General features: G+C 37.9%; 1 protein-coding gene across 1 annotated transcript in view; it reads left to right on the top strand.

Annotated features, from left to right (window-relative positions):
* LOC136879337 (probable glutamate receptor) overlaps positions 1-16,793 on the top strand; it is a 112,823-nt gene that overhangs the window by 60,078 nt on the left and 35,952 nt on the right. The window contains exons 4-6 of the mRNA XM_068229073.1: positions 1,127-1,285; positions 9,181-9,416; positions 15,577-15,794. Coding sequence (XP_068085174.1) covers positions 1,127-1,285; positions 9,181-9,416; positions 15,577-15,794 — 613 coding nt within the window. The remainder of the gene's footprint in view (positions 1-1,126; positions 1,286-9,180; positions 9,417-15,576; positions 15,795-16,793) is intronic.

The raw sequence follows: 16,793 nt of genomic DNA, 5'->3' as shown, positions 1-16,793 counted from the left end.
CTCGTCATTATCCAGATACTTTGCCATTCTGCAATCAGAAATATTATTATTAATTAAATACTTATTGTACATAAATGTGTGTGTGCTGTTATATTGTGTGTTAATTATATATATCATATACGTAGTGCAGGTGAAGAGAAGATCCATTATTGGTAGACATACGTTAAACAGACGTGCAGAAATTTACGTGCATTGGTAGAGTAAGTCATATTTACGTGTAGAGTTTCAATGGGCGAAAGCTATAGACAAACTGGCGGGAGCATGGGTGCCATTCGTGGCCACTTCTGTTTCACAACTGATTAGCGGATGCACTTCCGGCCGGACAAGCGATAACCTTGAGTGGGGGGAAATGAAGGATGCGCCTGCTCATGACAGACATGTCATTTTTACGTAGTCTACCATTCTAGGGTTAATTTTACTTTAATTATCCTATCAATAATCCATTGTACTGTCTCAACATTTTCATTCAGGTCTTGAATTACAACCCTTACTCCATTCTTGGCTTCCACACCACCACTGCAATACAATTTAAATCCTCTTCTCAATTCTTTTTCTAACTTTTCATTTGGTTTCATTTAGTTCCAAAATTGCCAGGTCTTTGTCTATCATAAAATCTTCTACTTCCTTCAGTTTCCCTGTTAATGTCACCACACTCATAATTCCTATTTTAATGCTTTCACTTGTCAGTTGCCCACTTCTCACACCTTTCTTAAGAACATAAGAGCTACACGTTGCCATACCCAAAACCATTTTATAGCTACTGTACTTCCAGCAGGAACACAGGCTGCCATTAACATGGAGTACCAACACCTTTTGTAGTCACTCTACTGGAGTACAAATCCTACCTTCAATGAGATTTAATTAGCAGTTCCCTCACTGAGGGCCCATTACCCTCTTAGAATGGCCCATCCACCAAAAGCTGTTGACCCCTGTAGGGAGACAGGTTATTTGCCACTGCCCGACACTTGGTAGTAACAATTTTACAGCTAATTATCAACACACCTAACATTCCTCCTTTCTCATTCTGGGCTTGAGACTGGACAATTTACTTACTATCTTTAATAATAAACATTCTCAAATGTATTTGGTATTGTGCAATAATTGTAGTAGTTAAGTTTCCTCTCAGGTCTGAGTACATCATCTCTCCAAAGAGCAGAGACAGAAATGCTATCTCAAGGATGGTTGCACAAAATGAAGCAGATGTGGCTTTTGGAGATGTGACACAAACAGCAATAAGTGAGCAAAACCAGGAAGTTAGGTACACCCTGCCTGTACTGACATTCAGGTAAGTCAATAGGGAGTCCTAATTTCCATTAGTTAAGTTACCCTTAACTGGAACAGTAGACTTGAGTATCGTAACTAATGTGCTAAGGGTCAAAACAACACAAATATTTTAAAAACAATTTCTTAGTAGCCAAATGCCATAAATAAAAATCCTCAGTTGTTTTACAAATTATTTACTGTACACTGAACATTAAAAGCATTTATTTTACCCAAAATGATGTCTTATGATAGCCAAACATTCAAAATAGAAAAAACATCTCCTAATTAAGGATTGCCAACGGCCGTAGCCATGTTGAAACACCGGATCCCGTGAGATCTCCGAAGTTAAGCAACATTGGGCATGGTCAGGAGTTGGATAAGTTGCCACGCGTTGTTGGTGGGGGGGGGTAAGGGAATGGAGGAGCGGAAAGGAACTGGCCACCCTACCGCACGTAAACTCCGGCTCAGGAACACCTCTGCGGAGGTTCGGACCTGCCTTCGGGAAGAATAACCCTTACCTACCTAATTAAGGATTTTACACATAATGTTATTAGAAAAGGAATGTGTGATTAAATGTACAAACAGATCTAGGCATGTTAGTGATATGGAGGGTTGCCCCAGTTCATACAGGATACGACCTGGAGCGCACGTGCCACTCCTGGAAACAGCTGTATGTCTTGTTATTCTTGTTCTGTCTGGTCAGTGTGATTTAGAGAAGTGCCACGTACAGTCATGTCATACCATTGTTGGCTCATGGCCTGACGAATCGTAAATATATGACAAGGCTACATTGTTGGTCTTTCTGATGCTAATTTCTCATTATCAAGAATTGTACAACAATGTAAAGTGAAAGGTCTCAACACTAGTAAGTCCTCTGTAGGCAGTGTGATAAAATTACATCAGAATGATTTCCCGCCAGAAACAATAACTTAGAAAAAACTGCCGCTGAAGAGAGTTCAACACCTCCAGGACACAGGACACCATTTAGAAGGTAAAGGCCGCTGTCCTGAAGGAAAATCCACCAACTCAAACACACCTTCCCAGCCACAAAAGGTACAGTCTACCACATAATTAAAGAAAATCTGAACCTGGCAAAGCAGCATAAGGCACGTGGACGTGCTTTGAAAGCAAGGCACATTAAAGAATGGTTCACTAATGCCAGAAAATTACACATAAACTACCTAGTGGGAGATAAATGGCAGTCAGTTGTTACTCTGGATGAAGTAATGGTTTATTTGGATGACACTAACAAGTCCCAGGCAATTTACTATCGCCCAAAATGCCAGAAGGAGCATTCAAACTTCATCAATGAAAACAAAGAAAAGTTTGCTAGTGGTTCATGGTAGTGGCAGGATATTGTGCCTGGGGTAAACTCAGAATCCTTAGAGTGACAAAAAATGTGAAGATAAATGCTACCTACTTCCAGAAAATTGTCATGGACCCCTATTTCAACAAAGATATCCCTTGGCTGTACAGTGAGGATACTTCAAACATCTAGATCCACATGGATAAAGCATCCAATCATACTGCCAGGTCATAAGTCACTTACTATGAGAAAAAAGAACCAGAGATGGGTGTCAGTGTCATACAATTCAGCAACATCCTTGTCAAATCCCTGGACACCTTGCTGATGGATATCTGTGGTTCTGGTCTCCTGTTAAAGAGGGCTTTCTTCTAGACGTCCTGCCACTATTGAGGATCTTTGGAAAGTATGCAAGGAGATATGGGACAATATTCCTCTTCCTGTACTCCATCAAAGTCTTCTACAGTAGAAATTGAGATATAGAGCAATAGTTCATGTCTGTGGATATCACATCGAGCACAACCGGGTCTGAAGAAAAGGAATCGCCTAGGACAAAAGGTACATCAAATCGTCCAAACTTAACTGGTGCAACCCTCCATATATCTCTTTGTACCACTTGGCTTACCTTGGGTTGCAGTTTCCAAAGCATCATATGGTAGACTTCTCGCATATCAGTCATTGGCATGCATCACAAGACTCTGCCATTTTGTTCATCTGCTGACTTTATGTGTAATATTCATCAGCACCCACACTGTCTTCAGAATCAGCTGTCCTGCTATCAAAGTCAACATTTGTATCAGTTTCATCTAAAGCAGCAAGAATTTGTTCTTCAGCGAATACTATATTTTCTCTTGAACTGCCCACCACAGCCTCTAGAAATATCCATTTACCATAAGGAAAACATTCACTAATGAAGTATAACTGAAGAGATTTTTTAAAAGTCATAAATGAAAATACCCATCTGATAAAAATAAAAATAAAAAGTACAACACCAGCAGTACAGAGTGGGCAAACAGACCCAGATGCACATTATCACATTTTTGACCTCCACGTAACCTCATCCCTAAGAGTCATGAGGCAACTGTGATATTTCCAACATCTCAGGCTCAGAGAGAGCTTTCCAATGGTACCACACAAGAGGGATCAGAACTGTTATTTAGATGGCCAAATTGCTGATTTATCAAAAAAAAATCCGGATTCAAATTTTGGGCTCCTCTCTTGCCATGTTATTGTTTGTTATTCAGACCATTTTGTTTTTCAAATGTAAGGTGTCAAATTCTATCTTTAAACATGTTAACTATCTCTTGTGGTTTCAGAGTTATTAATCACAAACCAAGTAATAGACATTAAAATAGTTAAACCTTTTTTTATATTCCCTCTGCCCTGCATATTTAACTGAGGCCGACTAAGTGTCATATCTTCTCTCATGTCCCACACTTGGAATCAAATGGTACCTCAACTATTCAGAGTGGATCATTAGTTCCACCAGAGCCCAACTTTGAGCACATGATTTCATAACAATAAGGTTCAAATGTACTCAGCTCTGATTTTATTGATGTCATGTCAAAAGAGAGCATGAGCTTCTTCTATTTATGAAAAACATAATTATACTAAGAAGACAACAGAATACATTGATGAATACCTTCATTTAAGCCAGATAGTATCCTTTCAGAGCAGGCTGGATAAAGAGATGAGAGAACAGCAATTGTCTGGAAGAAATACTGGCCACTTACTTCATTCTCAAGAATTGTAGCAGTATTAAGACAGCAGTGAGAATTGATTGAAATTTCTTAATTTGTTGTTTAACATTTTTGTTGTTGTTGTTGTTGTTGTTGTATAAGTTTTTATTTTGTTTGGACCTTTGTACTTGGAAGAATTCAGTTTTAGAAACTTTTTTTTTTTAATGTGTTGTACCAAAATTATCATTTATCTGTGAATTTTAATATTTTAGTTTGTTATCAAAATTTGTGAAACAGTGTGTACCTACATGTCCGATTCTAGAAGTGCATTTCCTGTTGCGTAAACAAAGACTTTTCTCAAACATTTATCAGCAAGAAGGAAATTTTTGATTGGAGAAAATGAGATCAAATGTAATTGGTGAATGTGAAAGTCGAGGAAAAAGTCTAAATTCTCATTGGCTCTCTTTGGTGGTTGCACCATATCCTGTTTCTGGATCTTATGCCGCTCCTTCATTAGGAGTGACGTAGGATCTCTGTCTTTGATCATCTGACCATCTTAGAGAGCGGACATGCTCTTCCTTTAGTCCCATTACGGGATACCTAATCTCAGGGTAAGCACTGTTTCTATGTTTATTTCGGTTTTTAACTTCATTTTAATAATTTCTTTATCTTATGCAGGAGTTTATCCTCAAGATTCACATTCATCGCTAAAATTTGTCAAAATGAATTAGCTTTTCAGCTAAGATCTTGTACTTTTTGTTTCGGAGGCAATCCTTTTTTTAAACTAATGTAAATAACTTATCCCTCGGGTTTGCCTCCCAGTTTTTCTGTCACCTTACATAAGTACTTAAAATCTATGTTCATTACATAAGTGTTTTAGGTAGTGATGCAAGTTTTCTGTACCTCTGTGTTTGGTCTTATTTCTACTGTGTGTAGATTGGGATTTGCCCTCATTTTAATTGTCATATATCATTGGATAATTTACTTCCATTCAAACCTGTGATTAAATTTCTTATGTGCATTGTGCATGTCTACGGGCACGGTTAACACTTAAATTTACCTTTGTAAATATCTTTTATGAGGTTTGATTTGTTCTTTCTCTTATGAGTTTTGATTCATTTCCTTTTGCTTATAACAAATGTGTGTAATCCAAGGGCAATTACCCTCTACATTTTCTTTCTTCGCAAAAGGCTACGTTCTATTACCTCTCAGGGTTCCATGCCACTTTCCACATCCATTCTGTAGTTGTCATGTTTCCTAACCTGTTTGTTTATATTTTGTGCTGCAATGTTTTGTTGGACCTTCAGTTTTCTTTTACAGTGTTTAAAGTTTCATTATTTAATATTACTTTATTTGTGTAATCAAGCCACAATGGTTACAAGAATGATTATCCACTTAATATTAAGAGGGAAGTAATGGACACTTGTGTACTGCCTATTGTCACGTGCAATACTGAGACAGAATCCTCAATTAAAAAACAGGTCAACCAACTTTTAGTCTTGCAACATAAATTTTGTTTTGTGTTCTGTATTGACATTTAATGTTAATGAACTTCATTCTTTAAAAAATGATTTACTGCGAAGTTCCACCTATTCAATACTGGTACTTAATTATATTATTCACATTTAAAGTCATCTTAAAAAACTAGTATCGGTACATCTTTCAGCATTTCTGTGGCCATTTTCAGCTAGAATCTGAAGAATTTAACCACTTGGTAGTGACACATTATGGATAAAGTAGTATTTTAAAAAGACATCAGTTCACAAACCATGAATGACCACAAGGATCTGGAATATTCACAATTTAGACAATGATAACTGAAAATATAAAATTATTGTACAGAAAGGAAACACTAAATGATTTATCACTAGCACATTTTAAAATAAACATGACACATTTTTCTATAGCATTATGTAAAAAGTTTGATTGCTTAAAAAATGTTCTTGAATTAACTTTGGTAAAAGTTGTCATTGTAGACACGACATTATTTGATGAGACAGATGTTATGCTAGATGCCAGATGGATGATATACTATCAATCTTGTGTATTACAATATATGTTAAATCAGATGTCAATATGGAACCTTATGAAGTTAGTATTGTAATAATTGAACTCAGGTGAATCTTCATAAAGAAGTTGCCACATGTCCTGCCTTCCAGCCCTTGCTGTTGCTGTTGTTAAGTGGTCTGATTAATTCAATAATATAATTTAATATAATTAAGTATTGAATAGGTAGAACATGACAATAATCTTTTTTTTTAAGAATTAAGAACTAAATTCATTAACTTCTAGTCTGTCAGGAAAGGATGGAAAGAAACTTAATTGTGTTTCTCTGAGGGACCATCTCTGTAACACTGTCATACGAGGGTTGGAACTTAAATGGTGGCAACACTGCTGTGGAGACGCTATGCAATGGAATCTAATATTGTCACTTATAGCACACGTTGGTTACATACCTACCTTACCTCAGAGGGAATGGACTCGCCCTTCCCACATCATCTGCGTGCGCACAAGCGAGAGAAATACAGTCACACGTGAGCTAGCGGTCTAACATAACAAGAACAACGGAGTTGGATCAAGATTGAATATGCCACAGCTCGTACAGCACGACAGTGTTATCAAAGTCTTCAGGAGGCTTGCGGGGAATCTGCATTGCCTTACAGAACAGTGGCACATTGGGTAAAAGCCTCAACGATGGTCGGCAAACTGTGGCGGACATTCATCGGGCAGGTCATCCTACGAGTGAAAAAGACGATGTGCTGGCCTAAGACAATCAATAGTAACTACAAATACAACCAATCAGGAGTATACCGCATCAAGTGTAACAATTGTGAGACCAGCTATATTGGAGCACCAGAAGAAACTTTACTATTCAATACAATGAACACTTAAATGCTATAAAGCATAATAATTTTTCCGCAATAGGCCAGCACATCAAAGAATATAAACACAGTTTCACAAACATCAAAAGTGACATAAAAATACTAAACATAAATCCCAAGGGCCCCCTGCTCAATATAACAGAAGAGTTTTATATATCCTTAGATCAATACGCTAATCCCAATTTCAATATAAATGAACTTACAGAATAAACTAATATTATCTTCAATAAAGTCATCCCTGTCCTAAAAAAAAATGACTACCTTAAAATAATTAATAAACAGAACATAACACGTGCCATAGGACTGTCGAACAACACGCCTAGCTCCACCCCTACCCCCACAACAGAGTCTCTCTCTACCCCTCCGCTCACTCCCCTCACAACAGCAGGCACAAGCCCAAGGCAAACGCAAAGTAGTAAATGGCAAGCTCTCACATCGAACACAACCCAGCCATGACAACAATAGTATGTACACATCCACATCAGCACACACCCTCAGGCATTCCTTCAATTTACAATTCATTACTTACACTTTATTTTATCTTTCACAAATAACTATAACACCAGCATACAGGTGTAAAGGAGGAAGGAGCCTCCACCATAATCTAATATCAAACAACTCGTGAATGACCAAGACCACATCATCTGCTTAAAGAACTTAAAGAACAAGACTCCACGTACAACAGAGCTGCACATACCTACCTCTATCCACATAACCGGATCTTGTTAACAACGAAAGTGTTTTATTATAGGTATACATGAAGACATCTTTTAAGCAAACAATATGACAATTTAAGAGACCCACATCATTACCTATGATCACAAGCACCAATTGATGCACAACTATGGATAAAAACTCTAACACATGAGCCAAATGAAGATATATGCCAGACACGCATATTCAAACCCATGAGGCATTTTTACACATGTTGTTTTAATGTATTTTAATGTGTTTATTGTATTTGTACATACAACTTAGATTTAAGCATTAGACTAGGTTGCATAGTCAAATTCCAAGTCTTAAAGAAGACAGTTTTATACCCACATACCCCAAACAATAACACATATTCAGTTTACATTTAGCATGCCCAATTTGGACACATTCAAATAAATTGAGCATATGGCATCTGAGTAATGTCAATTATTGTCTAACATATACGTAAAGGTACAAAACTATGTTCAGCTGATGATGACCAGATAAGGTTGAAACCAGTACTGTAAGATAATTTTTTTTTACAATAACAGTATTGATAAGGTGGAAATCCCTTCTTATCTGTATATGTGTAATCTGACAATACGGACATGAAACTCATAAATCACGATAGTAGAATATGCTTCTAATGTTTATCGAGAACCTTCCGTCTTACGAAACTATGAACATGCTTCTAGAATCGACAAGGGCAGACACCCCCTGTTCCAAAAGTCCAAGTCACAATGTTCTCACAATGTTCCAGAATATCACCAAACAATAATGATAACCCTTTACATTTTAGTCGTAGTTACATGTCCAAATGCAATACATTTTTCTCTTTTCTTTCTCTACAAAACCTGTCACAATTATGAAATGGGATCACATATGGCTTGAATTCTATGCCACAGACGCTATGATAGTGATTTCACAAGGCAAATGACAACTGTGCGTGCTCTCTGTCTGAGAAAAAATGCGATCAATATCACATCCAAAAGTGCGAGAAAAAAAAAGGGGGGGGGAGGGAAAATCAAGGCAATTAATGAGTACAGTAGTTTTTTCCCATTGTGCAACAGCCCATAAGGGCCCGGTCCTACAAAGCGACTGCTTCTCTGCCCAAAGGCCTGCAGAATATGAGGTGTCGTGTGGTCAGCAAGACAAATCCTCTCGGCCGTTATTCTTGGCTCCCTATGCTGGGAATGAGTACAGTAGAGACCTGTACTCTTTAATCTCTTTGATAATTTGTGCATATCCCCTTTATTTATTAATTAATTAAATGGTGAAATGAACTGAACTGCAACTGAAATACTTTGAGATTATTATTTTTTGAAATATTGTACATGGTTAATGATGTTTTTGTCTCCAGGTACGAGGTATATATTCGCCACTTGGACTGGCAGGAACTACCATGGGACTTGTTCCTCAAACCTTTCTCCACTCGCCTGTGGCTCACTGTTGTACTCACCATGCTGGTGTCAGCTGTATTTCTAACTCTGGTGCAAAGTCTCGGTCATCGATATGGATACAAGGAATGTCTCACAGAAAATAAATATTCTCTGTATGAGAGCTTATTTCTGGTAATCTCTGCTATTTGCCAACAAGGTGAGTATCTAGACTACATATAGATAAATACATAACAGTATAACTTACATAAAGTGTCTGTCAGGCAATTAGACAAAAACAATGTCATAAGCAGTATGTGTCTTGGATTCATTTTACAGCACAGCATCACTGTCATAACAAAATATGAATTCCTGAAATGTAACTAGAGCATTTTTTCCACAATTAATGTCATTAAAATTATATTTGACTTGCACAGTATTAAAAATTACAGTACATTATAGCAAGAATATAAACATGCCAAACACTCATGGCACTTCAGTCCCAATGGGCCTTGACCTACCAAGTGACCACTGGTCTGCCCGAAAGCCTGCAGATTATGGGGTGGCACATGATCAGTGTGGTGAATCCTCACGGCTGAGATAATTCCTCAATTGTAATCACAAAGGCTGAATGGACTTCGAACCAGCCCTCAGAACCAGATAAAATCTCTGACATGGTCAGAAATTGAACCCAGGGCTTCTGGGTGAGAGGCAGGCACACTACCCCTAGATCACAGGAGTACTCCATTAGACAAGAGTATCTTATAGAACTTACACTGTATACTGGAACTATTATTGAGGGATAAAGAATAATACAATGAAAATTCAATAACTTTAATAATCATAAAATTAAAATGACCAAAAAAGAACCACAGGAACATTTTGAGTGAGGAAAGAGAAATATCTTCCTTTTAGACAAATATTTCACCTTATTCTTAAAGTACAACTTGGCCTGCTGACTGAGTGAGAAATTGTTCATCCATTATTCTCCTAGGGAACCTATCCTCCTCCATTTGCCTTACATGACCCCACCACCAAAGCCAGTTTAGCGTACCGCTTCATCAATCAAGTTCATTCCTAACAGCCTTTATCTCCTCATTCCGAGTACCTAACGTTCAGTTCTCTTAGGTATTTTCCCTAGTCATTAATTAATTGGATAAATGTATAGACCGTTGACTGAATTGTCAGCATTCTGGTACTCGGTTCAGAGGGCTCCTGATTCAATTCCCAGCTGGGTTAAGGATTTTAACTGTATATAGTCAATTCCTCTGGCTCGAAAACTGGGTGTTTGTGTTTGCCTTAACACATTTCTCTTCATTTACATCAGCATACAACACACCTCACTAGCATCCATCAGTGAAATACACAGTATTGAAAACATCCCTCCACGTAAGACATCAAGCCATAAAACAAGGTGTTAAATTAATGTCAATTGCCAAACCCAATAAATCGGGAAGGAGGACAAGAAGAAGAAAAATTAATTCAATAAATGCTCAAGTTGAATATAGAAAGATAGGAACATGAATAGCAGCATATAGTAGGATAAACGCAATGACAGGCCAGCACTGAAATAGGAAGCAATTTTGTTTAATTCACACACCATGTATAATAAATCGGGTATATACATTTTAACACATCAGGAATGCAGTAAACAGTATGTCAGACAGTCTGAGAGGAATATTTCAGTACGTCACAAAGAACATGTCAATGCTAAAAATCATGCCAGATGTTCAACGATGTGCGAGCATACGGACAGTAGCAATCATCATTTCATGAATATAGAATCATCATCATTTTACAGTTCCAGTTTCCCAGGTACTGTTGGCGAGCCTCTTCCATTCTGTTCTGTTGTTCTGTTGTTAATGGCGTCCTCCAGTGTCCTTCCCCAATCTGCAATGTACATCTTTATGATGTCCATCCAGTGGGTTCTTGGTCTTCCCACCATCCGTTTCCCTGCCACATGTCTCTCCAAGTTAACATATACTGTCCTTGTTGGCTCCATCCTCATTACATGCCCAAAGCACCTCAGTCTGTGCTGACCTGATCTAACAATAATGTCTCAATCCCAGCTTCTTTCCTAACCACATCATTCCTTAATTTGTCCAGTTTGGTTTTTTGAATTGTGGACCTAAGAAATTTCATCTCGGATGTTGCAACCTTGATGAGTCTTTCTTAGTGAGGGTGCAGGTTTCAATATCATATGTTAAGATTGGTATGAAGTACTGATTGAACATCATCAGCTTTGATTCTGATGGTACTTTGGGATCCCAGAGGAGTGTTCATACTTGCTGGTAAAAGTGAGAGCTCTTCTGCACTCTATTTGCCACCTCCTCCTACCCTAACCAATCCAGACCAATGGTCTTTTCCAGGTCCTACCCTAACCAGTGCAGACCAATGGTGTTTCCTCAGGTAACTAGAGGCCTATGTTCACTCATGGTCTAGTTCCTAAGTAGAGTGGATGGTAGCGTTGTACTTCGCTCGATCACATCGTCTGCGAGTCATCTGCGAGAAAGAAACATAGGACAGTCATACCCCACATAGATATTGGCGATGCAAGCAGTAACCATGGTACTAATGTTGCGTGAACACCACTGAAGGTTTAACCAATAATCAATAATAATCTAGCATTTAAATGTGTTGGGCAGGTTAGGTTGTAGCATAAGAGATATGGACATGTACATTCTGAAGCTTTGTTTAAATTGCCTATGTTAGAATTGAAAAGAAGTAATGATATTAATACTTTTTCTGTATGCATTCAGGGGAAACTAAGTAACAAGGGAGTACCTAAGTCTTGTGAGCGTAAGGGAGAAAAACTACTTGATGTTGTGCACACTGATGTAGTTGGAAAAATTAGTCCACCATCACTTGGGAAAGCTCAATATGTTGTAACTATGATTGATGAATACTCCAGATATAATGTGGCTGTGTGTGTAGAAAATAAGGATGAAGTGTTGGAGGTGTTTCATAGGTATCAAGCAAAGGTAGAAAAGTTACATGGTGTAGGAATTAATGTAGTAAAATCTGACAATGGTACAGAGTACACTAATGGGTTTCAAGCACAATTGCAAAAATGGGGTATTGCTCATAGGAGGTCTGTATGATACACTCCACAACAAAATCGATTAGCAGAGAGGCAGAATAGAACGATGTTTGATACTGTTAGATGTCTATTGATCCAGTCTGGGTTACCAAAGGAATTTTGGAGAGAAGTGGTAATGATTGCAGTCTATTTAAGTCTATTTAAGAAATAGGTGCCTATCCTCAGCAATAAATTTTCAGATACCGTATGAACTGTGATTCAGTAGGAAGTTGGATGAGGAAGAAATAGGTAGATTGAAAGTATTTGGATGTCAGATGTGGGCTGTGAGCACCCAGGCAGACATCAATTTTTGAAAATTTTTGATGGCCAGGCAGGCATCAATTTTTTAAAATGAGACAAAGTTTCTCATAGTGCATTGGCACTGCTGGTGGCTCCAAATAGACTATGCAGTGGCCTTCACGGTATGCACTAGTCATCCGTCTTGGTAGGTGTGCTATTTACCAGCTGATGAGCCCAACTTAGCACACTGGGGTGAAATGCTGGCAAACAGGAATGACTTAGCTGGAAAATTTATAATGTCCAATAATGGACCAACTATATTGGTATCATGAAGAGCAGGCAAAATGAAGGACTTCTTAAACTTCTTGAACCTAATATCAGCAGGGTCACAAGAGAACAAGAGTTGATCAAGGGAGATTAGTTAGGAAATATGAAAATATGATAGGAGGAACCTGGAACAACAGCCCAGCTGAGACCCCATGGTTAACCCTAGTGATGGAGTGCGAGTGGACTCACAAAGAATCGAGTCTGTGACCATAAAACTCAAGGTACTTGTTCCTGGAATTGAAGCCGAGAACGCTGTCAACGTTATCTGCGAGCCATGTATGGAAACAACACAATGCATAATATAGTAGGTAGGCCAAGGACAAGTATTGTTTCCCAATAATATATTTTAATCACATGTGGCCTCCAAAGTGGCCTGGTGTAAGCCTTCCGAGTTGATGGCTTATAGGCGATCTGCGAGTCTATGAGGATGGGGCCCTACTTGTGATGAATTCTAATGATGAAGACAGCACACACACCCAGCCCCCGAGCCATCAGAATTAACCAATGAAGATTAAAATCCCCAACCACGGTCGATATGCCTTGGTTATGAACGAAACCTCCATTTGAAGATAACATGTCGTTCGACCTTACGCACTGCAGCTCAGTCTCGAGAATAGCAAAGGTGCATGAGCCAGCCTGCCGGCCGGTCACTTTCCTGCAATAGCTACTATGTATTTAATAGCACGGGGCAATCTCTTAACAGAGGGTGTTGCTTGTTTTCAGCCATTCAACTTTCAGAAATTCCTTAAGCATTTTAATGGACATTTGTTGTTTTAGATTTAATCTTTCTTGTACGGTGGAATCTCCCATGTGAGATGAGTGAAACAGAGGTGTAAGTAGTTTGTGACATCACTTTAGGGAATATTAACCTTCTCAATGCCGTACGTATTTGTTAAGTAGTAGCCAAGAGTGCACCCCCCCCTCCCCCTTTTGTCTGATTTGCAACTCTCTAGAAAAAAATAATCACACTCTCAATTTATGCCCTTTCCCAGTGAATCTTTTTTCTGTTATATAAAAGGAATGTCCCTTTGAATTAATGGCACTTTATAACTAAAAACATTTATAGCTAAAATTAAAATAAATCATGAATTCAAAAATTTGAAATTCAATAAATGAAAATTCACATTTTAAGGCATATATGTAGTTCTAAAAATCAATATTACACATTAAATTATAGTATTTCCTGTAGTACAGACTCTTGACAGTCGTTTTGGATAAAATTATGTTATTTGGAGTGATAATACATCATAAAAATCAGAATATAAGCTGTAGGTTCACCATCATGAGGAAGGGCATGTTTCAGTCCAGGTAACTTGAGGAAAGAGTGAGATGGTCAGTATGGTAAATCAGTATCACTGGTAACTTCACTGAATAATAGCAATGTGTGATATTCTTAGTACCAATATTACTATGGAAATCTTCGTTAATTTCCGAATTATCTATAAACTTGGCAATTGGCGGTGTTCCACTTACAAAATTGTTTTCAGAATCACTCTCACCAACTGTAACCTCACTACAAGTGTTTTCAACACTATTAAGAAGTCCAGTTCACTTTCTGACTAGACATAATCATCGTCATTCCCTAAACTATGTATGCAATCAGTTAGATTATCATTGTTTGTAAATAAGTCATCTCGTAAGTCTGCCATCACTGTTGACATGTGCACAAGATGTGCGGACATGGCCTTCACATTTTTATATATTCGTCACACGTAAACAAATAATTTTATGCTGCTCCTAGTGGTAAATATGGGGACTACCCATCTTCCTTGATAAGAATATACCAATACGTGTTACCGTCTAATGGAAAAGGAAGAACTACGATGGTTTCCAAACGAGTCTGCATGAGGGACGAAATATCATTCCTGGCACTTTCAGCGAGTTCATGGAGGAATGAAAATTCATCCCTTGGTGCTCAAAGAGTTAATCTAATCATTTATTCATGGACTCATTCAAGTGAGACTAGTAATAAGTTATTCAAGTATGAATTTGATAGTAAACCATAGCCTGCACATAGTAACTTGGTGTTAAGTTCAAATTAAGTTAGCACGGCTAGTGGATCTTCATTAAATAGATATTCCATAAAGGGACTATGACCTAAGTCACCCTGTGACTTTTCCTAGGACATTTGGAGTGGATCTTTTGAACTTCGTACTGCCCGTGATGAGTGGTGATTAAAGAACAAAACTTTGTGATGTCCATGGTAAATGAAAATTGGTGAATGGAACTTCATGCTGCCCTGGTGAATGCAGAATGGTAACTTGGTGAATTAGTACTGGAAAGTTTGTATCCCACTGCAGCACACGCCCATATGAAAATCTACTGTATTAGGTGATATGAAGTTTGTCTTGAACTTTGTTTTGAAAATAGACAGCTATTTAAACTGAGTCGCTCTAATGCTCTTTTATAAAAACCTCTCTCTGTACCTGACTCCAATTAGTGTACCGTACATGACCCTATGGACCATATTCTCATGCTTGTTAAACTAGCCCTTGGTGTGGGCATTTCCTAGTACAATATAAATACATTTTTGTTTTAAAAATCACCAGTTTCACATTTATTCATTTTAGTTAAAATATTGACTTTTGAGTAAATTTCACATGTGGTCTCATTTTCAACATACATTAAAAAGTGGTGTACAGGTCACAAAAAATAATACTGCTATTGCAAAAAATCATCACCCCTACTTAATAATTATTTTGATAATATTTCACTTTCATTTATCTCTTTACAGGTATGGAAGAGACTCCTCAAGCTTTATCCTGCCGTGTGGCTTTCATCGTCATCTATTTCATGGCTCTCATATTACTGGCTTCTTATTCAGCTATCCTTATTTCATTTCTGACCATACAGAGACTATCGCTCCCATTCACTGACCTGCAAGGGCTCATTGAGGATGGTTCCTACCAGATGGGTGTACTTCGTAACTCAACAGAGCATCGCTTTTTTATGGTAAACAGAGACATCAAAGTTTCCTACCTGTAATAATAAAACAGTTCCATGATATGAGACAGTGCCATGCCTCAGTAAATAGTGAATTCCATACTTAGGTGTGAAAGGTAGCATTGGAAATGAAGTTTTCCATGCTGCATTCATTCAGAGACACATAGTGTCATAAGTTCTCTTGTTTACTCCACAATATTCATTTTACATGGAGTTCAACTAAGACAAATCATTGTGCTATTTTCACTAAAGTGATGCACCTAACACTACCATATCACAGCTGATGTAGTTTGCAATTATGAAAATAACAGTAGGACAGCATGCTACAAAAGTCAGCATAAAAGTTGGAAGACTCCAGCGAGAGAATTACGTGTGTTTCGTACTGCCAGTATCGGAATGAGTTGCTTAGAACCCAAGGTGGCAGTTACGATCCTAGCTAAGTCCGATGGTATTAGAAAAGTTTTATAGACCCAAGAAAATGAATTGTGTCACTGGTGAACATTCTATTTATTTCTTAAAAGCATGTTTTCTTTCTGGATGATAAGGGGGAAGTCTTATAATGGAGCAAGAAGAACATCAATATGTTTTAAAATCAGGTTTCATGGTGCAAGAATATAGTTGTGGTTTGTATACTGTATTTTCAGGTCAAAAAATATTTCATGGGTCAGAAGCTGGTCAATCATTCGATCCGAGATTCATTTGAACATTGTAGTAAGGAGTATTATCAACCATTAAGACAGATTCATGGGTAAGGTTGGGTATTCTTTAGACTTTAGCCATTTTTTGTAATTCATGAGGTTTGTATTGCAGTAGTAATCTCCAGACTTTATACCTTAGGAAAACATTTGGGAGAAAACCCTCCTCCCAACCTGGATGAACAATGATAGCTCCCTGGCCCTCAGAAACTGGATCTAGAGGACTCATATTCTGTTCCTTGATGTGCGATGCATGATAGCTCTATTCCATGTACGTTATCGGATGCCCTTTGCATCTGTATAATACTAAGAA

Source organism: Anabrus simplex, chromosome 8 (genome assembly GCF_040414725.1).
Source record: "Anabrus simplex isolate iqAnaSimp1 chromosome 8, ASM4041472v1, whole genome shotgun sequence".
Lineage (NCBI taxonomy): Eukaryota > Metazoa > Arthropoda > Insecta > Orthoptera > Tettigoniidae > Anabrus > Anabrus simplex.
Note: the sequence above shows the minus strand (reverse complement) of the source record. Positions and strands in the feature narration are given on the sequence as shown.